The sequence below is a fragment of the Lactuca sativa genome, chromosome 8 (assembly GCF_002870075.4).
Source record: "Lactuca sativa cultivar Salinas chromosome 8, Lsat_Salinas_v11, whole genome shotgun sequence".
Classification (NCBI taxonomy): domain Eukaryota; kingdom Viridiplantae; phylum Streptophyta; class Magnoliopsida; order Asterales; family Asteraceae; genus Lactuca; species Lactuca sativa.
The window spans coordinates 17,172,524-17,199,093 of record NC_056630.2 but is presented as its reverse complement, the minus strand read 5'-3'; the positions used below and the strand labels follow the sequence as shown (position 1 = coordinate 17,199,093).

The following is a 26,570-nucleotide window of genomic DNA, read 5'->3' as shown; positions in this document are numbered from 1 at the left end:
AAAGAGCGTCCAAATCTGACTTCGTATGAGGAAGTTATGAATTTTCTAAGTTTCGACATAGCAGTATGCAGCCCAAAGTTCGAATATGAGATCCAGTGATTTCTAGCCGAAACAATCTAAACGAGAATCGAAGATCTCGTCGATAATAGTCTAACGGTAAAAAGACAGACGGAAACGGACGTCAGATGAAGAAGTTATGAATTTCTAACAGAGTTTTTCTGTCCCGGCCTACTAAAAGTAATATAATAAAAATAAAGTCAAAATTAGACGACGGAGTCTAAATAAAAGTTATAGAGCATAGTCTCACCTACACGTGGATATAAATACGTAAAAAACGGAGCTCGTATGCGAAAGATACAAATTTTAGAAGTTTTGAAACGCGGAGTACGCCCAGCGTACTCATGGTTCATGGTCTGGGTTGGGCCACATCGCCCTACTCCACCACTCGAGTGCCTCGGGTCCGAAGCCGTGACGCATCCGATCTAATCCACCCAGTACGCCCAGCGTACTAGGCGTACGCCCGATGTACATGTCGACGAGGGAGTACGCCCCGCGTACTCTGAGATTACGCTCAGCGTGATCGGATGCTCAGCACCCTATAAATAGAACTTAAGGGCTGCCGATTTTCTTTGCTAATTTCCACTTCTTCACCCCCTTTTTCTTTCTTCTACTTTGCGAGAAATACCCTCGAAGCCTCGGTATCAACCCCGACACCCGAAGCAAGTCCCAAAGCCCCGAAGATCCCAAGAAATAGAGTTGTCGAGCCGAAACTCTGCTCGCAAGAAGCCCGGATTTTGGAAGATATCCCGGTTTCATCAAAGATTATTATTTTAAGAGTCGTAGTGCTGTCCGAGCATCGTCTTATCAAGCGAGTGTGTAGTTTCTTTCTTCTAACACATAGATATGAATTATTTCTCTATAAAATACGTGCTATGTGTTTATATATTATTTGTTATTTGGAATAAGTATTGAATGAATATATTATACAGGTTCTAAGTTGTGTATGAATGTTATATATATATATATATATATATATATATATATATATATATATATATATATATATATATATATATATATATATATATATCTACAAAAATGTTGGGTAAAACATGGGTAAATAGTTGACATGTGATGAAATAAAAATGATAAAAGGCCTTGATGTTGTTGTTGATCTAGTCATCTAGCGGAGTATGGATGACGACCACAGACTCTTTCTAGACAGTCCAGTGGAACGCTGACATGTTTATAACCTGTAGGTGTTGTGAATGATGTGTTCATCAGTGTACTCTATCGCTCTCATGGTTGCCTTTAGGATATCTATTGTTGAGGAAACCCCTTTGCAGTAATGTCCATCCTGATGAAAATCCTTAGACTAGGTCCCTTGTGATAGTTGTTGTTTTAGGGACGTAAAGTGAGGATAACGGGAATGGGTAATCGGGTTATTGTTGGTTGGTGAAATTAAATATAATTATTTATTGTGGGTTGAAAACCATATATTCTCACCAGGCTCCCAAGCCTGAACCACTCAGTTTTATTTGTATTACAGGTAGTGGCGCGAGAGCATAAGTTGGATGAATCATCAAGTTATTTTGTTTATAGGCTTGTAGTTGTAAATAACCGTTGTAAGACTTATAATGTGCCGTTTATGCTTTTGGTCTGTATCGGAACATGACATCGCACGTTTTGTTATATATGAAAATAGATTTCCTTAAGGAATGCTTTGATAAATTTTATTTATCATATTTTGTTTTGGGAATAAATTTCACAACTCTTTTAAATCAAAGGATTACTCTGAAAATTATTTTAAAAGCATAAATTAAGTTAGTCTTTTCTGACCGTGATATTGGGATGTCACACTACCATCGTGTTGTCGGGTTCGATTTTGAATTCCTTTTCTGAATCACTCTCGGTTTCTAGTTCATACCTTGTTCCTTTCTCGTCGGGAGTTTTTTCAAAAGTTGCTACCTCGTTTGATTTGAAGCTGCTACTAGATTCGCCTTCCTTTTTATCTTTTTTCTTGTGTAACTCGGATTCCAGGTCTTCAAAGGGTGTCACAATCTTAAAGATGATCCCCTGGTCATGAACTGCTGAAACAAAACAAAGAAAACATGTAAAAACGAACAAAAACGAAAATAAACATAAAACAGAAAACGACCAGTTTTCATGTCGTGGCGATAGAACCATCACGTTGTGAACTTTGATTAAACATTTTTTTTTGCGGTTTTTACCCCCATAAAAAGGATCGATTAACTAATAACAATTAAATTAAAACTAAAATAAGTCGTTCCCTGATAATGAAGCCAAAAACTTGTTGTATGATATATATATATATATATATATATATATATATATATATATATATATATATATATATATATATATATATATATATATATATATATATAGAGAGAGAGAGAGAGAGAGAGAGAGTTAGGTTCAAGTATTCTAACTAATTATTTTACATGTATTGTATGTTATGAGAATGATAAAGAAAATATGTTGTTTGATAATAGAAATACGTTCAATCTTACATATATAACTATTCTCATTAATACACATTCTCACTAATTAAATTGTCTATAAGGTTATTATACACTTATTATTATTATTCTCATTTCTGTCAGAATGTTTTATTGGGTCGTATTCTGTCAGAATGAAAATGAGTGAAAACCGATGTGTGAGAACAAAAAATAATAATAATTAACGAGAATGCATGAAAATGACGATATTCTTGTAAGGATGAACTTATTCGCATTGCTAAACAACTTATTTTCTTAGTTATTCTCATAGCATATGATAGATGTACAATAATTAGTTTAAATAGAATAACCTAAGCCTATATATATATATACATATATATATATATATATATATATGGAAAAGTGAATGTGCGGCTATTATTTACCTAAGCTTAGGTATAAATCATTGATTGAGTTATTGCATGTTCTCTTTTATCTTTTATTCTATTGGTTTTAATTTAAAATTTAGTAGGGTTGATTAAATGGTCATGATTGTTAGTGCTTTAAGTTCTTAGACACAATGAAGAAAAAAAACATAAATGTGATTGGTAATGTAGCAAGTCACGTGATTAAGGAAGAACAGTAAGTGAGATATCATGATTAGTTTTTTATATATAGATCAAAACTACATATTTCGTAGGGTTCTACATATAAACTTAGGTACATAACAACCACATATTTCCTAAACATATATATATATATATATATATATATATATATATATATATATATATATATATATATATGTATATATATATTAATTTATAAACCAAACAAAACTTAACGAGCTAAAACGCAAATAAGCAGTGTACCTAGTTGAATAATAGCATAGGAAACAATATTTTAATTAATAAATTAAATACTATAAGTTAAACTAAGAAAAACAACTAAACTTGAGGTTTTATCTGATTTTGCAAGTTCAAATTAACTTAAATTAATTACTAAAAACTTTTAAACTAAAGCAAATAACTACAGACGATTTTTAATTAAGATAATTTCACATCCCCATTTTCACGGCTCGAAAAGACAATTTCTTTATGCTTATTTAAAACATAGTATTCATTTGTAAATGCGGAATTTGTCTTATAAAAGTATTTCCTAAGAAATGTTTTTCATTTGATTATTAAAACTTGGGATGTCATATCTGATACAAGAAGCATAAGCATAAACGTAGTCATTACAGACATAACAATATCTTTTATACTATGCCTGTATTTCCTCAAGTCTCTCATTAGGTCTGAACATCATTATCCATGTACCTTTGTACTGTTACATGTGATACAAAGTTACTGATTGGGCCAGGTTAGAAAACCTGATAAGTACATAGGGTTTTCAACCCACAATAATATAGTTAATTTGTTTAATTATCTATTTCATATCAAACAATTAACCCAATTACTCATTCTCATTATCTTCTTTATTCATCTATAGAGACCTATCTTAAGGACCATCATTGTAAATATTGTGGTTGCCATCTATATTATGATAGATGACTACATCGTTAATACAATAGTTCTAGTTCCTACATCGTTAATACAATAGTACCAGTTCCTACATCATTAGAACAATAATACTAGTTCCTACATCGTTATTACAATAGTATTATTAAAGTAGTGACATCCTATCATCATTTTCATCTCTCATCATACTATGGCAACTTATCTCTCATCATACTATGACATCTTATCATTTTCATCCCCCGTTACCCTTTACTACCCATTGTATTATAATCATGAAAATACATACACTATAATAATCATATAAAACTCATCTTATAATATTTCATCTATCACATAACATCTTCGTGTTGGATTAAGGCGTCTAAGCCAATAACTAAATTGATATATTCTTGTAATTAGAAACAACGTCCTTTTTGGGTTGCCCTCATAACTAGAACTTTATAAGAATGACATTTAGAGAGAGATGATGTATTTATTAGTTTATTATATGATTAATAAATTGTAATAGATGATTTGTTAATATATTATATGATTAATATATTAATTAGAAATGGATAATTTGTTTGTTAATTTATTATGTGATTAATAAATTAATATGAAATCAGTTGGTAAGTAATTGGTTTGTTAATTTATATGATTAATAAATTAATGTGAAATCAATAGGAATTAGTTAATTATTAATCAGAATTAATCTGAAATTAATTCTGGATTAACTGAAATTAATTAAAGGTCAAATGGTTGAATTGTAATTTTTCATTGTTAAGCAAGGAAGGAAAACTCTAGAACCTATATAGGTGGTGAACGAAATTGGGAAGGATTTTAGAGTTTCTGGAGTATTCATAATGTTGATAAGGATACCATATTTGAACAAATAAAATATTATTATTTTATTATTCAAATCTAGGGTTTTCCTTGTCTCATCCACAATATAAATAGGACCTTAAGGAGGTCTAATTTCGTGCATACCCTTCCTTGGAAGATTCTATGGCCGAAAATCTCCTCCTTCCTCTCTCCTCTTGTCTTTTAGTTATAGAGTTTGAGTGTGAGCCATTAGAGACAACATTCTTTTGGTGCTAAGCTTTCCAAGACCTACAATACAATGAGATCGAAGTGATTTGTTTACTACAACAAAACAAAAGGTATGTAACTCTATACTTGGTAATTTCGAATTACACTAGGGTTATGCTAGGTTTAGTTGTTCATTGTATGTTGCTATCAAGGTGTATGACATAGATCTTTTATAGGATGCATGTACCATATTAATGTTAATTGTTTTTTCGCATTGTACACTTTGTTTTCTATAAAACCCAACAATGGTATCAGAGTTTAGGCTTGTCAAACATTGATTGCACATAAGTTGAATCGAACTAAACCCGTTTTTCGTAAAACATTGATCTTACGACATGCCATGTATCTGTCACGACGTGAGAATGGTATTTTTCCAGATTTTCGATAATTATCTTCTTAATCAGATTTATGGTGTTGTTTTTGGTAATTATCCTATATTAATTTTGTCTGATTCCGGATTTTGAATGTCTTGTGTGATAAATAAATCCTAAATAATAGGAGATACCTTATTTGATAATTTTTAATTAGTTAAATTAAATTGAACTATCCCTTATAAATTTAATAATTAATTTAATTGTAATGTAGTTAAACGATAAATATAAATCCATTATATGTTTAAATTGATTAATTAATTATAAAATAATTTAGATAATTAATATTTAAACCTCGTATTTTGAAATGATTTAAAATACACCTTATACTATATATGATTAAAAGTTTACTATATTCTACGTATAAAACAAGTTAGTCAAATCATTAGTATGCCTCATTCACGAAGCCATACTCTAAGGGGGGATAAGGATAACGACCTATAAATGACCATTGAATGAGTGTCCACTCTCACACACCGTTTTTTGTATGGTGGAGGGTTGTTAGCCAAACGGGTTTTATAGGACATAACCTCTAAAAGTATGATACTACAAAGTAACTAAACCTTTTATAAATCGCACTCTAGCTATTTTAGGAAAATGTGAAATTATATGATAATCCATGAAAACGCACATCGTTTCTTTTTGATTCGTTAGGGGAGCGTGTGTGGTTAACGGACACACTAATTTGAGACTATAAAGGTGAAATGATGAAACAACTCGTGTTTATAATTATTGATGGAGCATGTGTGGTTAACCAGCACATCATTGAGAGATTATAAATCGATCGAGGGTGTTTGAGCGGGTTTGCATGATTATTCACATCTTAATTATGATCCTCGGCATCCAATTACAATTGGTAAGAGAATAATCGAGATTAAACATGTCCTTGATAAGATTCAATGAATCTCAAAGATCTAGGAGTTTCATGAAATTGAAATTGGTGAGATGACTCTACCTACCTAAAATAGATTCAAATTTGATTACGACATCCCTCTTCAAAGGTCGAATCGAAAATATGGATCCTAGCCATAATTTAATTTATGGGTTAATAACTAAGGATTAAAAACAACTAACTTGAATTCACTATTCTCCTACTTTAGATGTCTTAATGAAGACATAAATGGTCTTCCTCGTTCTTCTGGAAATGTTTTTCCTTGTTCTTCTAAAGATGATATTCCACATTCTGATAAAGATGAAAAAGTATTCCCTTTTCCGGGGAATGGTGAAACTGGACACCATGCTTCTTCAATTCTTCCACCTCCTCCTCTTGCGACTCTCCCAACTTTATGTTTTCCTCCAAGCTAAAATTTCAAGAAATTCAATACCTCCATGATCCGGGTGTTACAATACCTTTGGTTAGGATCATTTATCCTAAATAACCTTCTATAAAAATGTCATTTTATCGTTTGTCGATAAATTCCTTAAAAGACTTATATGAAGTAGTCTGCGACGCACGAGACTAAAGATTTCCCTATTCGAGGGTTCAAATTATATTACTTCTCACTTATTATATCTTAATTGTCTATCTTGAAGTTGCGGGCGTTACAATATCTAAGAAACGACAAGATATTTGTTAGAGCTAGAGCATAAAAACATAAAGGAAACTACTTATGTAATAAATTGAGGGTGTAATAAGATCGTTATCCTTAAGTAATATTAGCCCTCAACAGGTCGTTGATAGTTTGATGAGATCAAGATTAACTTCCTCCCAAAATGTACTTGACGTTTAAGATTTGTAAGCAACGATCCTACAAACATGAATTTGAACATTTTTGTGATGATTTTAAGAAGAGAGAAAAACAATTAAATGTAAATGAAGTCAGAACCCGTGAATTTGTAGCACCAATTCTCAACAATTGCAACTTTTCATGAAATGTTGCAATGCTTCGTATATAACCGAAAAACTATCAATTTGATTTTCACTCAAAATTGTTAACCAAACAATAACAAAACTTAACTAACCGTGAAGTATAAGTTTTCAGACTCAGATTGTAAGAAATTTTATGCGCGTGTGCAAAAGTCAAATGCTAATTGTTAACGTATCCCTCAGGGGAAATGTCAAAAAAGGAGAAGTCAAACTAACACCAAGCTTGGCCTGGTTGGAATCTGGTCGTATCCAGTCTAAGGCCAAGTCCGGGACTTCGCCAATGCGGAGTCACGGGTATGGCGGTTAAGGGGCAGAACTGTGCCTTGCCCTCTTCTCCTAGAAATAACACCCCGACAAACGTGAGACCAATCCGAGACTTCCACTTGTCCATCCGACGACAGCCACAATCATCATAATATCGAAGATTCCCCTCTAGCCAATGAGGTGACGAGGCAAAAAGGTGTGACGGGGGATCGTTCAATACGGATCCGCCACGTCGCGTCTCACGAGGGAAGGCTCAACAGAATCAGTTAGGAGGCACGCGCCTCACAACCAGGTATAAAAGGACCCTTCTTCTTCATGAGGAGGGTGACGTAACTCTTTTTCCACAGATTTACCCTTTCTTCTCTCAGAATCCATTCTAACTTGATCGTCAGAGTTTCTTCGTGGGAATCCCTCCCGATCATCTTTCTCTTTTGTACTGTGATATCAGGAGAAGGAACCAGCATGACTCTCACCCTCGATCTCAATTCAACCATCTCCGACATATCACAACACTAATAGAAAGATGTATGCAAGAGTTGTCATCGTAAGTGAAACGCTAGAAGGGAGATTGACAAGAAGGAAGAAGATGAAGTCGGCAAAAAAGAAAATAAAATAAGTTATTAGGAGAGATACGGAGGAAACGACTAAATTGCCCTTATGTGCTTTACACATGAGGAAAGGTAACATAATCTTTCAAAGTTTGTTACAGGCAGAGACTAAATGTGAAATAAAACTACGAAATATGGACCAAAATGTAACAACTCTGTCTCGTGGACTAAATTTGTAGGATTTGGGAGAGCATGGGACAAGTTATGTAATTAACTCTTTATTTTACATTTAAAATTTATTTAAGATATAATTAAATAAAGGTGTCATAGAAAATTATGAAACTATTAAAAGTATTATTTTCAACAAAAATTATACTTTATGTTTTAATTAAAACTCAAAAAGTTGAAATAGTTTTCAATGATATATACTATATAATTAACTTCAAACAATAAATAAGAAGATAGCAACAACTACACAAGGATGGAATGAAGACGAATGATCGAGCAGAACAAAAGGGGCAAACGTAAAAATAAGAACGAAAAACAGGAATTGAAATGAAACTCATCCCCTTCTGGCTTCTTGGGTTTAGGTGATTTCAATTTCTATATATTTAAGTTCATCTTTATTCCTTCATATCAAGTACACTTTTATGAGTTGGTTGAAAAAAGATACGAGGACGTTAATTATGTCAACAATCCATTTGTGATCCCTCCTAATTTCTAAAATAAATAGTCTAACATCAGGAATAATTAAAAAAAAACAAAAATACAAATTAAAAACTATTTAATCCCAATAAAAAAATAAAATTAATAATTGGGAAAGGAGAGAACGTATATCATAATTTTTGAAAATGATTATTGATACAAATTTTGAAAAGTAATGGTTGCATTCAAGCATGCCAAAATGTTGGTTGCTTTATGCATAGAGGAGCACAATTGCGTTTGCAAAGCACAAGAAAAGGAGGGCACAAAAGCAAGAAGAATAAGCATCTCTTTGTAGCATTTTTTCAAGATCAATAATTACAGCAAAACCCATCAATACCTAAATCAGTTGCTTCGAATTCACATAGGATTTGAACTATTATGCTGAATCCAAACCGATAAAAAGATAAAGACAACTGACGAACCGAAATATTAGTCTCGTAAGAAGTCCTTAATTTGCAAGTTCTAGTTCTAGTAGATCACGCCGTCTCTAAATTAACAACGTCCTGTCATGGAAAAGGGTGTTGGTGAAAGTCACTTGTTAGCCCACCTTGATCCATTGTGAAATCACCGAAAGAGGACATACCAAAGTCACCATCCAACATCAAGAATGGTGATGTAGTCGAGCAAGAAGCATAAGATGTTTTGGATGAGCATCGAGCTAGTCGGGCTTTAGCCACAGCTAGATCATGTTGCAACTGGAACATCTTATCCTGTAAAGACGCTATCGCGCCAATGCATCCATACACCGGGTCCTTGAGCCGCTCCTCGGCCTCAAACACCAAGGAATTGACCGCATCATGTCGTTGTGGTTCGGGGACCTCATTTAGGATCTTGGTGACATTGCTTGCACCGAAGACCTTGTGAACCTTGGCAAACTTGTTGGGCTCATCGGCTCGAAAATAAGGTGCAAAGAGACAATGAGGGGTGCACCTCCTTTTCATGAACTTGCAAGCCGCACAAGAAGATGTTGAACGTGGCTCTTGGCCTCTCATGGGATTGTCTTTTCTTTAGCTTCCCCTTTCTTGCAAATATATAGCGTTTGATGGGAAGGGGCTTTTATCTAGTGTACCCTCCCCACCCAAGAAATATTTAGTGTTGCTTTAATGAGTCATCAATCATTTTATTAGTTTTTGTATAAAAAGAATTAACATGATATAAATAACTTTTTTCTAGTTTTTAAAATTGAATCATATTTATGAAATGAAAACCAAATTAATCTATTAAGATGGATTTTCTTTCTTAAGAGCATTAGTGAATGATGGAGTTAAAGGGGGACATATGATGGTTCATCTCCACAAAGGAGTGGATGAGACAATTGTGGCCTCATAAGATTAGATAGGTCATGATAGTTGTTCATCATAAAAAAATAAAAGTAGATTCACATCGTGATATTTGAATTGATTGAAGAAAAGAGATTTCAACCAAAGAAGAAACCCCTCAACACATAAAGTTAAATACATCCACAACAAGTAAACCTACACAAGCATTGCTTTGGAACCTACATTCACTTGATGGACCCAACAAAACCACTACCACTACCATCTTCGTATCTTTTTCCTTACAAAACAAATATACATTTTAGTTTAATAAAGATATTTATTATTATATAAAATATTAGTTTATCAAATAACATGTGTTGTTTGTAGAACTAAATATACGAACTACGCAGCATATAATTAACAAGGTGTATGTTAGAAAATAGTGCGAGTCACAAAAATGGTCCTTGGATTTATGCTGAATGTATGATGAGGTGGTTTGAATAATTTTGTTTGCTTTTAGGTTCATATGTATAATTGTTTGTCATAATCAAATCAACAATCTAAAGTGGTGGGACATAGTGGTTTAAACTTTTTTAAGCAAGTATTACCTCATTAACCGAAACCGAAAAGTGGATGGGCCTTTTCAACTCTAGGATCATGTCAACCTTTTTATTATAAACTATTAAAGCATTAATTATACTTATTTAGATCTTAATCAATCAAAACATTAAAACATACCGTTAAACAATTAGACTTAAGGGACCGGCTACGGTGGAGATCGTAGTCTTCCTGCTATATCATCACGAACACCGTCCATCCATCACAGTCTGGGTGCCGTGGAGGTCGTACTACCATACCTCATGGCCACACTTCTTTCTCCATTTTCCAAACCAATTTGACCGTTGAACGGTTTTAATTTTTTTTTTTCCTTTTTAACCTTTAACCATTCTTATTTAAACCTCTCAAACCTTACAATTGGACGATTTCATGGAGTTCATTTGTTTTTTTTTTATTTTTTATTTTATTTTTTTTTAATTTCTATTTTTTTCTAAGTTTTTAGAATATTTTTTAATGTGATGTTATCTTTTTTCAACTAATGCAATGTAAATATGTAATGAGTTTTTGTTTTTATTTAATGAAATATTTTATTTTTAATTAAAACTAAATTTTTTTAATTATTTAAAAAAAATGAGTGTGACACCACTCTTAGAGTGTGACATGAAACCACACTTTATGGTAAATACTGATGTATCACCTATATGGCATTGTGACAAAATAAATGGGTGTTACACAAGCTTTAACATTTATTACTTTTTCACAATGATAGTGAAAATATATCGATAGTAATTGATTTATATAAAGGGTTGTTTTTATTCAGGCAAACTATATATATATATATATATATATATATATATATATATATATATATATATATATATAACACAATTTATTAGACTATAGTGTGTATATCCAATCGTAGTATGTAAGGTATTGAGCTTGTTGTGGAACTACGGGCATATGATGAACACCACCCCCTCACCGTATCACCATAGATTTTGTCTCATCTATAGCAAGATTCAACATCACTCATTCTCTTATTTTATTTATTCATACGTTTGTATAATACAACTCGATCTAAACTCATTTTGGTAACATCAATAACACAACATCCCAGGTATTTTTATCTTTTAATCTCACATGATATATATAAAAGAAAAAATAAACTTGTTATGATAAATATAAGAACAAAAAATTATATTTATTTTACAATTAATCATGAATCAAATAATGCATGTCCAAAAAGAAAAAAAAAACAGCAAATAAGTATGAATACAATTATTTTTGTATTTATTTTTATAAACAAATTATATTTATTTTTATTAAAAATTTATATTTATTTTGGTAAATAAATTTTTTGTTTGTACTAAAAGTAAAATTAAAAAATGTGAGGAAATGATGGATGTCTATTTCATAGGTGAGACCGAAGTGAAAGAGATCACAATAAAAGATGATGTGACGTTGAAGTGATATATTTATATATGAAAAAAAAAAACTCATATTATTTTCTTGTTAAGAAAAGATATAATGTTTTTTATTTATTTGTTTTATCCAAATTTTGAACAACCATCTATTAATTTGTTTCATTTAAATGATGTAACAATTCGATGTGATATGAGTGATGACATGAGTGGTCAAAGTCATCTCTTTGATATCTTATAAGATATCATGAGTTAAGAACTCGATAATCACCCGCATAATATTTTTATTGAGTTTTACCTATTGATATCTTATAAGAGGCCAAGGGATTACATGAACCACTCATGTCATCGACCAGATCACTTAAATAATACCGGTTTATAGGTTTTTATCATAATTTTGGATAAAATCGATAGTTAACAAATAATATATTTTTTCTGAATATGAGGAGGATGATATGCGTTTTTTCAAACATGGTAGTTAGAAATCAAGAGTTGATTATAGGTTGAATATCTTAGACTTGAAATCATTTTCTTTTTATTAACAAAAATGGAAACCATGTCACCAAAAGTGATTATATCAAATCTCAACAAGGATGTAGCGTAACACAAGTTCATTTCTAGTCCTTGCCATCATATGAGATGACATATAGCTATAATATTCGAAACAACGGAACGGTTAATCATAAATTTGTAACAAAAATTTCAAATCATTTATGATATAATAAAGACAGCAAATTGAAAAATTGAGTATAATTCTTTTGACTAGTTTCAGCATTATTCTACATCCTTTTCAAGAGCCTACCATATACTTGTTTTTTCAAAGTGTGCAAAAACATTGAATGTGTCTAAATTATAATAATGAAAGCCACAATAAAGGAACAAAGATTTCAAATCCTAGACGCATAAATTCATTATAAAAAAAATAAATAAGAAAAGCATAATAAAAAATCATCAATCATACGACAAAACTCTTAAGTCTTGATAAGATCAAGTGCATAATCACGACCACATGTTTTCTTATGAAATAAAAATCTATAAATGTAAATAGAAGTTTTATGGTTGTTATATATTTTATTGAAGAATTAGAAAAATGGAAAAGAAAATTGTCACTTCAAAGGGAAGTGGTGGAATGAAGAAAAAGAAGACAGAGATAATGGGCTTTACTCTCTCCACTTGGGCTGGGGCCTCGACTCTCGAGGTGGATGTGAAACGGCCCCGTATTTGATTTCGCAACTATTTAATCATCACGCCACGGTGACGGCGACGGTGACCGGCGACAACCATTAACAATCTAAATCGGTTATTAACAAGTCACATCACATCATTGATCTCACAAATAAATCACAAATAGTTTTGGTTTATAAGCTATTCATGTTTATAAATAAGTCTTGTTTAATTGATTATTTATAGTCAATCACTAAAATACAAAAAATGGGATGGTTATACAAAAGTGATATTTATTTGGTCTAAAAGTATTGTATAATAAACCTTTTATGAAATTGCGTTTTGAAATTTGAATAGTCCATACAATCATCTTCCACAATTTTTAAATTTTTTTTTCACAGAGAAATCTATTTTTTGCCAAATAAAAAAAATCATGAATTGACTAATATGAATATTTCTTTTAAATGTATAAAAAAACTAGGTTCAATAAAGTCAATTAAGTATTTGGCTTTCATAATATTTCATGCTTGGCTTCTATGGAAGCCTATTGTTTTTACAAAATGAGAGTTATACAACAATAACATTTTTGTTTTTACATATTATCCTACCCATTATAACGTATAACAAAAAAAAATCACGAAAAATGAGTTTTACCTTGACTCTAACCCATTGGTTTCGTCTAAAACCCACTTTTGTTTTGCATATTCTTATGTCTCAAAAAATACTTTATGTTGGCGAAATTCTCAAAATGTTCCTATTTACAAAAAGTAACAATTCTGTTCTATGAAAGAACATCGTCTTCTGGCAAAAAAGCATGACATTTTTACAACAAATTATTAGTATTATTTTACAGCACTTCACTAAATTTTGTTAACTCTTATTATGTCCAAAATAAATTTATTTGTTTTTTTATACGAAATTCGCCCTTTATTATATTATTATATAAAACTATCATTTATTCTCTAATTTAATAATAACAAAATAAAATACAAATTGTATTAAAAAAATAATAATAACATAATTTATATTACACAAGTTAAATTCAATAGAAGATAATAATTTCAATTAGAAATGTAAGTTCTTGTTGTAATTGTAAAACGGCATCTTCATACGGATATTTTCATTAGAACACAGTTTATCAAATTTATTTCCAGCTAAAATAGTAGATAGATGAGTAAATAAATAGGAAATAAATTGAGTGCAAAAACCGTTTTGCGATGGTATAAACCAATAAACCTTGTTTTTTTTTTTGGTAAACAGTAAACCCAAGAACAACACTAGAGGGTGAGGGTGGGTCTGGGTGGGTGGGTGAGGGTCCGCTAATATCAAATCAGTTAGATCGCTGTGTCCCCACTTTGATCACCTTTTAATCTCATATTCATATACCATGACTCATGAGTGTCTTTCACGCGCTCATACTCTCTCAATCAAACAGCTGGGCCCACACCACACACACCCCCAAAGATCTCAAATCAATCAAACGCCTTGTCTTGCCTTTGAATCAAAATTAATCGTCTGCACATCGAATCGCATCACACAACAACACATTACATACCCAATAATTCCAACTTCACTCACTATCTTTCGCGTAATTTCTAAACAACCAGAATCACACTCACATATCTCCGAATTCCAAAACAAATTCTTAACAACATCAACAGATGAGATATAACAATTCAAACAAAGCAGCATGTCAATTGTCATATAACTGAGATGGATTATTAATTTTCTGTAGTTTTTTTTTTTTTTCAAAATTACAAGAACCCTTCACTTCACCGCATGACACAGCGGTGGAGCGGCTAATGGCTTGTTTGTTGTGAACTTGAGATGAAACCAGGATGAGAATCCTATAATGGTGAAGAAAAGCTAAATTGGACACCAGTCTTTGCTCGATCATGTTCATGTTGTCTCACTATGTAGCAGTAGTTCACCTAAATAAAGTAGTAAACAATCAACTTTAATAGTAATACTCGTACAAAAGATAGAAGAAATGCAGTTTCATTGATCCCTTTGTTTATTATATCATCCCATTCCCATTCCCATCCCTACTTTTATTTCTTCCTACTTTAAAAAATCAACCCAATTATAGCTTTATCTATAATCAGGTTCAGGTAAGAGCCTGTTTCTTTTGTTTTTTTTTTTCTCCATTACGTCATGTATGGATAAAGTAGCTGAATAGATGATAAAGTCTGTCAGGATAAAAAGTGTTATACATACATATACATAGATGATGGTCCTATTTCTTTTGTTTCTCTTCTAGAGCCTAGACCCAATAAAGAATAAATGACCATTCTATCCTTGCATTCCAACAAACAAACTTCACAATATTAATCAATTTTAAAATGTGAGAGGGAAAAAGAAGGGCTAGTTATTTAAAACATTAAGCCAGTTATTTTTATTTTTTTTTGGCTTTAACCCATTAAGCCATTCTACTATGGTTAGTTGTCCAAATCAAGTGTTTAACCCATTAAGCTTATTAAGTTAAAAAGAAAGTAAAAATGCCCTAATTTGAAAGTAGGCAGCCTTGAAAAGGGACTAACCTCCATGCGAAACAATTTAGTTGGTACAATAAGCCCAAAGCCCGCAGAGCTACGGAAGGAGTCACGGTACTTTTGGAAGGAAAAGTCACGAAATGAATTTTCAGTTAATTTGGTTAGACTTCCAGCACAAGCAAACGCATGTGCATGAATATTACAATCTCTCAACACCTTCAAAGGGAGATCAAAAGAAAGGTCTGCAAAGCCAGTAACAGCAAGGTCTCCCCCAACAAAATCTCTTTCAGAATTTGTATCTTCAGAGTTTGTTTTGAATTGGCGTTTTGGTTCACTTGGGCCTAATCCCCTGGTTTTGAAGCCCAATAAGGATGTGGGCCCTCCCAATGAGCAAATGGGAGAGGAGTTCCCACCTAAGAAGAATCGATCAGGTAAAGATGTGGGTGTGTTCAGGAATTCACTTCCCCATGGGAAAAGTACACCACCAGCAACTCCAAAGTTGAGAGCAGCACGTGCAAAACCCAAAGGTAAAGCATATCGAAGATCAAATTCCTATTAAAAAAAAAATCAGAATCCATGTGTTTATTCATTTTGTTTAACAATATATAGTACGACAAAGTAGAGTTACATGATTGATTAAAGTGAAATCATGAGGATGTCATAATAATCAATATATTTCAGGAGCTACTTTGGCCTTTGGGGTTAGGGTGAGCTAACATTCCAAATTCTATTACAATTTCAGAGCACCAACATACATTTCAAACTCCTCAGTTGATGACTGATGTTGATACTAAGTTGCTTTTTGTTGGACTAACTCACAAGCTTATCACCTAGAAGTTGTAGCCACCAATTATGCTTTTCCTGTCTATCATAATTCTTAGGGATTGTTTCTTTTTCTTTTCTCATTAAGGTGGCTGAATGGGGTAATGTGTTCGTTTGGATAAGTGTGGTATACATAATGCACGTTTCTTTTCTTTTCTTTTCTAGACTGAATAAACCTAACCTGTGAATGGGACTAAATGATCATTTTACCTTTACATTCCACCAAACAATTTTTAACAATCATCAACTTTAACGTGAGAGGAGTTGGATGGAAAAAAATAATAATGTATCAGATTTCCATATTAAGTGCTTAACCAATAAAGCTCATCAAACAGACCCTTAGAACATGCAAAGTTTCCATCTAAGTAACGAATTAGTTCAAAGCTAAAATCAATAGGATAACAATGCCCTAATTTTGGCCTAACAATCCTTTCGACATCAGGCAGGTATGTCTCTTTATGAGGTATGACTCTTTTGTATTGGATTGTATATACTATATAGCACATACACATGTTGCAAACATTAAGCTTATAGCTATTTTTTTTGTTCTGGGAATGAAGCCGGGGAAGCTTGATTATATGTAAAAGCATCTTATTTCACATGCAAAACGAGTCAAGAACAACTGAAAATTCGGAATACGATGAGGACATACCTGGCGTACAAAACGCAAGCTGCGATAATCAGGAAAAATGCCTCCAAGTTGAGAAGAAGAAACAAAAGCAAACCCTCTAGTGGGTCTAAGAGGTGAGTTCCTCTTATCAATCTTAAAAGTATACTTCAAATGTGATAGTAAACCGTGTCCAAGTTGCCTTCTTATTGACTCAGAAGCCATTTGTGATGGGTCAGTCAACGTGCGCCAAGAAAGATTATATGCTAAATCATGGTGCTTGGTTGAAAGCAGACCAAGAGATAGGCCGAGTGCTTGCTCTTTATAAGAGGAGAATTTGAGCCAGTCTTGAGAAAGAAGGGATACTCGAGCCATAACAGGAGTGAACAATCTCATGAATCTTGGCAAAGAGATGCCAACACTAGCTTCTGATGTTTGGTCCCACCCATAAGATAAAGAACCATCCCACAAATCTCCATATCCAAATAAGTTTTTGAGTTTAAGTGATCCTTCAAGTGACCAAGATCTAGCCTGCAGAAGCAAGTGATGAAATATGTTATATGAAAAATGAAATGCATCTTTAACAGAAGAAAAAACCCTTGGCCCTTGGCCTCATGAACGATTACTTCATCCTACAAAACTAAGTCTATATTGAAAACCTTGATGATCAAAATTAGCATCATAAATGACTGAATGTCACACGATGTAAACTGTAAATGATTGTATAAACATAGATAGCAATCAAAAACACTTATCATCAACAAAATGATCAATATATTACTCCAAACACCGTAACATTATATAACTGCAAAGTCGGAAAATAAACGGAAACTAGTACCTCAGGCTTCGTGAAAATGCCAATATCACCAGTGAGAGGGTTTTTGGACTCAACAACTTCAACAATCACATTAGAAGTCCCAGGCAATTCAGACGGTCCTGAATCAAGCGTGATGTTTACGGAATCAAATATATCGAGCTTTTGAAGCCTGGCATTCGCAATCGTCGCCGCCTGAAGCAGCTCTTGGACTGACGTGGCGGTTTTTAGGGCTCCGATTTCAGCTTCGATTAACGATTCTTTAGTCTTCATGTTTCCTTTGATCACCACATCATGGACTCTCAATGGAACTCTCTCAGAAGAAATCCGATGAAAGACTCCTTCCATTCTTGCTCTTTCAGCTCGCATTCTAGATTCCGATGTTACTGGTGGTTCTTCTTCTTCCTCGTCTTCCTCATCTTCATCCTCATCAAAATCTTCTTCTTCCTCGTCCTCTCCATTTGATAATTCTTCCTCGTCTTCATCTACTTCTGAAACTGGATTTTCATTTTCGTCTTTCACCATTTCCGATTTCGCTGTTCTGTGTGTTGTTCGTTTGATGCAGTCCAAAGCTGGGTGGGATGAGAGAGGTTAGACGTCCAAGCCAAAGGCACAGCGATCAATCGATGTGCCTTGCTGCTCCTTCAGTTTTCATCCAATTTGGGCCGCTGGGCTAGGCTAACCTAAAAATGATATTGGACTAGGCTAAGTGGGCCTACAAATAAAGGGATCCTACATTTTAGACCTCCATTTTCGATTAAACAAAGTCATTTCTGGTTTTTTGATCTAAAGTGTAAGGCATTGCGTCTTCTTTTACTAACACGTAACATAACAACATATAAATCAGCCAGCCTTTATCTAGGTTTTATAACAAATAACTAACAAGCTAAGAAAAGGATTCTTTTATATAATACAAATTATAGTTGTCTTCAAATACTTTATAGTACACAATATAACTTTATTTGTGTGTGTTAATCACTTAATCTAACGATTTCATAGTGCAAATGATTTAAATTTACGACTACCTTCTTAACATTTTAGATTGGTTACCTCATCTTTGGATTTGTTAGCACAACAATTTTTGTTAATGATTTTAAAAAAAAAAAAGGAAACATGATACATTCTCATATTTTAAAGTTTGTAAATTTGAAAACTCAAACCCCCCGGGCCTCAATCGAGGTTGGTTGACTTGTCTGTTGATGCGAATTGTTATGGTTGACACAAGGTCTAATACTTTAGAGCAAAAGATCAAGAATATCAAAGAGTTTCACTCGTAATTACTAAAGAATCTTGCAGGTCATGCATAATTTTTTTTTAACATCTATGGAAGAAACTAACACAAAACTAAGAGAGAGAGAGAGAGAGAGAGAGAGAGAGAGAGTAATGTAATCATGCAATATAAAACCACGGATGTTTTTGGAGGTCTGTTGAACTGTGTCCCAATATACAATCATTTTTTCGTGTATCTTGTTATTTTTATTATAAGATTTTTAGTATCAAGTTAATTTCAGTTCTTTTTTTTTTCTATTAATACGGTGATAAAATGATTAAATGACTGATTTTATATCGAAGCCAAAAAAGCATGTCTATGACCGTTCATTTGAAAAAGTTAAATATATTTTCCATAAGCATTAATAATTAATGTGGATTAAATTAAAACATCTGTTTGCGAGTATAAAATATAGACTATGTATTTTAAGGTTAAAACTATTAAATCAATCTACAACATTGGATATGATTCACTCAAGCAATATTGATCATGTTGCATATATTTCTTTATAGATAAAAATGTATATTTAAAAACATAAAGAAAATATATCAGTACATAAATTTCGTATTATTAATAACTTATAAAGTTGAATATAGCCCATGCCAACGGTATAATTTTTTGGTAGGAACATGTAAACATTTATCTAATTAAGTAGGTCAACTAATAAAAAAATATACTACAAAAGGGTCATTATAATAGCTGGGCAAAGATATAGTATATTCTAAAAAGCAGCACATATCTCTTTGCAGATACATATAGTCCTCATAAACTAGCTAGAATTAATCCTAAGGATTTTTTTATATCTTTAGTGCAACTTAAAGTATATTGTTAAACTATATATAATAAAAGGAAACATAACAACTGCATAAATTCTTCCAAGTCTCGTTCTAATTCTATCTCTCACATCTTGGCACCCCTAGAAATTAGAATGTCTCCATAAGCGACTCTCTGTTCCACCCTTATGAAACAACGGGTCGCCATAACTGTATGCATGTTCCATAATTCATATATATATATATATATATATATATATATATATATATATATATATATATATATATATATATATATATATATATATATATATATATATATATATATATATATATATATATATATATATATATATATATATATATATTTAAAAATATATAATTTTAAAAAAAGTATATATAATTAGGAAGAAAGTTAAAATACCACAAGTCTGATAAAATAAACCAGCAGCTGCTTTCCTGTTCAATCCCAATGCAAGCTGGTTAAGTGATTCCGTTTGAGGAGACCCCGGTGCATCAAAATGCATCTTCAGTTGCCTATATACACATATCAAAAACAGACATATTTTCATTTAATCTATATACTATTAAAAATAATAATAATAATAATAATAATAATATATAGTGTTGATTACATTCGGATAGAATCAGTTAACTGCTCCACTGGTTGATCAGGTATGGGGTCTTTTTGTGTTTGTGTTGGTCCTGTTCCAGTTTCTACCACCAGATCTGATGAAAGTAATTAAACAGATTAATTAGGTGTAAAAATAGTGAGGAGACATTTTAAAAATAGTTATATAGTACCATTTTGGTTTTCTGATAGTTCAGATAGCTTGAAAATTGGATCAGAGTAATTCCCATACAGCTCCTCTACAACTGGTTCAAGGTTACTCCCACTTCTTCGTCTAGTTGATGAGAAAAGTCTCTTCTTGTTTGACCTGAAAAACTCAAACGTCAAACCTCACACTTGACTTGTGGCTCTCTATCTCTAACTCTACTTAAATTTAAACCACACTCACCTTCCAGAGTTGACATCTGAGCCATGTGCTGCAATTTCTGCACTTGGCATGGATCTAACATCGTCACCTGTTGTTAAAATAATAATAATAATAATAATAATAATAATAAGATTAATGGGTTAAGCACTTAATCTAGATACACTATACCTTGATGTTTCTTTTTTGACTTAGCTTAATGTATTAATACACTAATATTTTACCTATCTGCCCATTTGACATTAAAGTTGATGAAAATTGTTAAACTTGATTAATTTTGTGAAATTTTGTTTTATGGAATATAAAGAGTAAAATGGTCATTTAGTCTTTCCTTCATACTATTTATCTAGTCCAGAAAAGAAAAATAGTTTATGTATACAACATTTTTATGCCTCATTCTGTATTAATAGGAAAAAAAATTACGAATTATAAAGAAAATGTCCATTATATAAATATACCTGAATTTGACGGTGTAACAGTCCCCCTGTTGACCGCAGATACACTTACTCCACTGTTGACATGGTTGGTTGTTGACTTTTCCATGGGGATTGAAGGAGGCATCACCTCATTGTTATCCATAATATTTACCCTTATATTCTCTATGGATACCCCTAATGATCCAGATCCAACTTCACCATGGTTATCTTCAAAAGGCTAAAGGTTCATGTTCATCATAAAAAATTTTATGTTAATTATATATTTATTGATTAAATGAATGAAAAGTGTTAAATGATTAGGCTTACAGGGCTTATTGGGTCATGATAATTGTTTCTTTCTGGGGGTGATGATGATGATGGTGCTGGTGGATGAGGTGGCGAGTTGTTCCCTAAATCCAATAGATGAAATTGTTATATTCATTATTATCATTGTAATAATTAACAAATTATCATAAGTATGCTTTTATATAAGGGTTATTCTGCAAATAACCCCTAAGCTGGCCCACACTGCAATTTTCCAAAAACATCATGCTAGAAGTATGTTAATAGAGAGTTCATACCTGAAGGAGAATCATGCAAAGGTTGAATGCTTTTTGTCCACAGTTTTAATATTGGAAGAGGATAATAAATATCATTGTTTCCAACCAAGCCACAAACAAGAGAAACTGGTGGTAGATCCATGAGTCTGGCTATCTTTACAGAGTGTGTGTTATTGCGCATGAGCTGTATTGATATTTAGATGCAGCAGTCAATTATTAAAAAAAAAAAGAACATGATAGTGGTAAGTACATTGTTATTATCGGTAAATAATTTGTTATTAAAGGCAAAAAATAAAGTACATTTCCCATCTTGGTAGAAAGGGTAAAGTATGTTCCTATTCTACACAATTTGCAGTTAAGAACAAAAAAGTACATGGATGAAAAACATACTTTTCTCTTCTGTCCTCTTCTTGAGACAATATCAGAAGTATTCTGAAGCCAAAATTGATACATTGGTCCAGGAATTATAGTTTGTCCATGATCCATTAAAGTAGTTGTGACTCTTCTTGTAGTTCTTCTGGTTGGTTTTCGCCTCTGTGGACTGTTGTGTGGACTGTTGTACTGTGCCTACAACATTTAATTATCATTTAAACCAACTCATATGTTTAAATGTTATTGTGGAAGTGAATTACTGAATGAATATTTTACCTTATCTTCATCAGAAACTTGGGGATTGGGAACTTCTCCTGGGTGTTGCTCATGGATCTCATCAGCTACAAAACATAAAAGTCAGTAACTTTTCTTACACATCACTACAATTGAGACAATAAACTGATACTTACGGTTTTGAATTTGGGGTTCTTCTTGTGGAGGTGGAGAGGGGATAAGAGTATTTGGTATGTCAGTATGATCATGGAAAGCTGAATTCACTTGTGTTTCTTCGTCCTCATCGATGTCAAACCTGTTCATAAGAGTGTTAAAGTTAAATTTACCGATTAAGGTATGCTCATTTTTTCTATGTAGAAAGTTCACTTAGCATCAAAACCTAGTAACCTACCTCTCAAAAAGATTGAAGAGACCTGCTTCAGTCTGGTGTGAATCAAATTTGTCACACATTGTGATATCATCAATATTAGCTGAGATCACATATAAATTTATCAGGAAAGGTTTGAGAAATCTGAAAATCTGTGATAATTTTTGATGAAGTTAAAAGACCTTGATGATGATCCTGAGGGATATCTTTCTTGCCCTGGTTGTGGCTGATGTAGGCTTCATTTATACTGTCAAGTTTCTGCACAAAAAAAGGAATAAATCTGTTTTTTGAACTTTGATGCAGAATAGAATAAAGGGAGATGGTCATTTTTATCACTCTATTGGACATATTACCATTTCAGTATAAGCACTTCTATGAAACTCTCTTTGTGTTTCTGAGTTAGAAAACTGAAGAGGTTGCTCAATTTCTCCTAGGTCTGTGGGTATGTTATCAGGGAGTGTGACATCTTCATATCTACATAATGTAACAATAAATGGAAATCAAAACTATGAGATTAAAAAAAGCAATCATCAATGTGTGAACGGAAATTACGACTTACTTGGCATGAGACTTGCCCTTAGGAAGTATGGTAGGATCTCGAACAGTTTTAACCTTCCATGCTTCATTGATTTCCACCTGGGTAATTCATATCTTTCAGTTTTCATCAAGTACATGGAAAAGCAAAGCGGGAATGTAGACAAACGGAATTGAGAGTGTACCAGAAAACGAGTCACATCCTCTGTAAATAAAAAAAAAAAATTGGAGTTTAAGAACAATTGCATTTTCTAGCAACAAATAATTCAAACAATGAATGAATTAAATCGAAGAGATTACCATAGAGAAGTTTTACTTTGCGCTCGTAGACAATAACGACTCCACCTGAGAATTACGAAAAGCAATTTGAGAAAAATCAATGTCAACAACAAAAATGTCGAATAAATTGTTTAACCAATTTACCCATGAGAATTCCAGATAATCTGAGAGCCATTGGAACTGATGGATTCAAAATTTCTTCACTGCAATTCAATCAGTGAGATCATCAACTAAAGCGAACTGAAAAAACGAAACATAACTGATGCTATTAATTAGGTACAAAATGAAGTGAATCAATACCAGATGTTGATGATGTTAAGCTTGTCGAGCTTCCTCCTATTGATTTTCGCATGCATTGTTGCCGCCATCCTTAATAAACCAAAAAAACGAGAATGAAATAAAATTAATGACGAGATTCAATCAAATCCCTGCAGTTACTCCAATATGAGAATCTAAAAGTTCATTCAACCTCGAATCAATAAAATAAATTAAGCTTCACTTAATCGAAAACACACGTAGGGGATTATTACTATCGATTCCATACCAGATTTGTCCGAGAGGAGCTTTGCGAGCAAGGAGCTGGTGAGAGTAAAACATTTTCTCTGAGTTGGTTGCAGAGATGAAAACGAACAGAGAGTTGTTAATGGCGGTCGTTTGCTTATGTATCTGTGTGTGTCTGTGTGTGTGTGAAGAGGAAATTCTCACATACAAATGAGATTTGAGAGTGAGAGTGTGCAATCGCAATAACGGATTTTAGGCGGGAGGGTGGAAGCATGTGGAAAGAATGTCGTGGTTCCATTCTAGTGCTACCGTTCACATCATAGTTTTCCATGCTACCCATCTGTTTAACCTGCCACGTGTACTTTCCCTTAAATGTATGCTTCCAGTGTTGGTACGTTGTGCATCGATATATAGCCCAATTTTCTAATTTATCTTGTTACATCTTATTATTACTATTGTAATTTATCTAAACGAAGGAAAGAGAAAGATGATCACGTAAACATGTTAACAATTATTGGATTTATTAATTTTCGACATCCATAAGTAATAAGTTACAAATAACAATATGGTTGTATATTCGTTAAATTCTATTTTTTTATAATAAATATGTTTAAAAGTATAAGACTAAGTAAAAAAAAAGTCTTAATGTTAATGTATATCAACAAAAGTATTAACAATAAATTGATAATTTTATTATTTATTTGAAATACAAACATTACTTTAAGTATATCTTATTCTTATTCATTGCCTCCTAAGTTATCTATATGGATGTGTATTTTTATTCATCATGTATCTTGTTTTTCTTTATCATTAAACAATAATGAACATAAGTATTTTTAAATTTAATATCCGGTGAGCTGAATGCTTTCTTTAAATATCACATATGAGTGAGGCAAATAAACAAAATGTTTCCGATTGCTAAAAAGAGGCTTTGTCGGGTAGGCGTTTACTTGACACCCAAGTTGGCATAGACGTCTACATCACATCCGCTACAGATTATTCCATATTTTTTAGTTTGATCTATACTTATATATAATTACCTATAAGCGTTTGGATGTTTGGAGCCTAGTAAATTTCTTAATCTTTATATAGAACACTCTTAGATACACAACTGTAGTCGTTAGATCGAAATAATCTTTATCGTCCATTGAGGATGAGGAGGTGTCTAAATATGTGAGGCCTTTATTTGGCCAAACCATACAAACATTTGTAAGCTTCTCTCTAGTGCAATACATGTTTCTATATTCCCCTAACTCTCTCTTGTGTGCTTTCGGTCTTATCCTGTTGTTTCTTTTAGCTCACTATTCGGGTTAGACTAAATTAGTAACCAATAAAAGGTGTTGAAGCACTAAGTACCGCACAGTTGACTTAGAATCGTCTAAGGTCGTGATAGTTTGCATCAAAGCTAAGGTTACGAGGTGGTCATAATAAAGGAAGATTTAGGTCTTGTTTGTTTTTTTTGAAGCAAAAATTCATGAAATCTGCGGATCACCTCTGCAATAGAAAATGTGGATCAAACAACTCAAGACTGTAATAAGAAGCATGCCTTTTTTTAACATTTGTATGCTGCTGTAGATATTAAAAAATTAAAATAAACTGATTTTATAAACCGAAAATAGTTTTTTAATACTTAAATTTTAATAATGTATGACATTTCAGCAAAAATTTATGATATTTCAGCAAAAAATAATGATACTTCAACAAAAAAATAAAGATATTTTAGCAAAAAATAATGATATTTCATCAAGAAATTATCATTATTTAATATAAAAAAACAGGAAAAAAAATTCAACAAGAATAAAGAAAAAAAACGTAAAATAAGATTTCAGCAACATATAATTAAGATTTCGGCAAGAAAAAAGAAGAAGAAGAGGTTGGAAGAGACAATACACGTGATGTGCCAAACAGAAAGTATTGCGCGTCAGCGCGTGTGTTGCGTCGCACAACAATAAGAGGTCTGAAGATGTTTTTTACAAAAAACAAATAGCACCTTAAACATGATGTCAAGAGTCATTGGCGAATTTGTTTCTTCTCATGTTAAGAGGAGACAAAAGGTCGTTGCTTAAGATCTTGCCAAGAGGCATAGGGGAAAAGCAAGTCATAAGATGGCAATGTTATATTAGAGGGACGTGGCATCGCTAGAGTAAAATCTAGATTATGGCTCCCATAAAAACCATGGGCTTTATGTGGAGCCCTCTATCTGAACTTAAGCTTCCCGCTCTTATTTCTTTCCATGCGAGCCAGAATCATAACAACAGTGTCCATTGTGTGATTTTACTATGTTTTTTGGCACTTGACTGGGTCGAAAATTATCTGGAAGAAAACTT

General features: G+C 32.5%; 3 protein-coding genes across 3 annotated transcripts; all 3 read right to left on the bottom strand.

Annotated features, from left to right (window-relative positions):
- Nucleotides 1–9,076: 9,076 nt before the first annotated feature.
- LOC111919697 (LOB domain-containing protein 21) lies at nt 9,077–9,852 on the bottom strand. Its single transcript, XM_023915275.3, has one exon. It carries the CDS (start codon nt 9,795–9,797, stop codon nt 9,312–9,314), a length of 486 nt encoding a protein of 161 aa, XP_023771043.1. The 5' UTR covers nt 9,798–9,852; the 3' UTR covers nt 9,077–9,311.
- Nucleotides 9,853–14,679: 4,827 nt separating this feature from the next.
- Nucleotides 14,680–18,567, bottom strand: LOC111919696 (uncharacterized). The gene is made up of 4 exons (XM_023915274.3): nt 17,967–18,567; nt 17,174–17,659; nt 15,748–16,251; nt 14,680–15,138 (listed from the first exon to the last, which is right to left on the bottom strand). Exons 1-4 carry the CDS (start codon nt 18,465–18,467, stop codon nt 15,055–15,057), a joined length of 1,575 nt encoding a protein of 524 aa, XP_023771042.1. The 5' UTR covers nt 18,468–18,567; the 3' UTR covers nt 14,680–15,054.
- Nucleotides 18,568–19,942: 1,375 nt separating this feature from the next.
- LOC111919772 (sister chromatid cohesion 1 protein 1) lies at nt 19,943–24,339 on the bottom strand. Its single transcript, XM_023915364.3, has 20 exons — nt 24,287–24,339; nt 24,043–24,111; nt 23,887–23,945; nt 23,764–23,808; nt 23,649–23,668; nt 23,489–23,565; nt 23,283–23,403; nt 23,112–23,187; nt 22,954–23,032; nt 22,739–22,857; nt 22,605–22,669; nt 22,347–22,523; nt 21,978–22,140; nt 21,724–21,806; nt 21,439–21,634; nt 21,005–21,071; nt 20,793–20,923; nt 20,621–20,723; nt 20,410–20,522; nt 19,943–20,195 (listed from the first exon to the last, which is right to left on the bottom strand). Exons 1-20 carry the CDS (start codon nt 24,337–24,339, stop codon nt 20,113–20,115), a joined length of 1,899 nt encoding a protein of 632 aa, XP_023771132.1. The 3' UTR covers nt 19,943–20,112.
- Between the last annotated feature and the right edge of the window lie 2,231 nt (nt 24,340–26,570).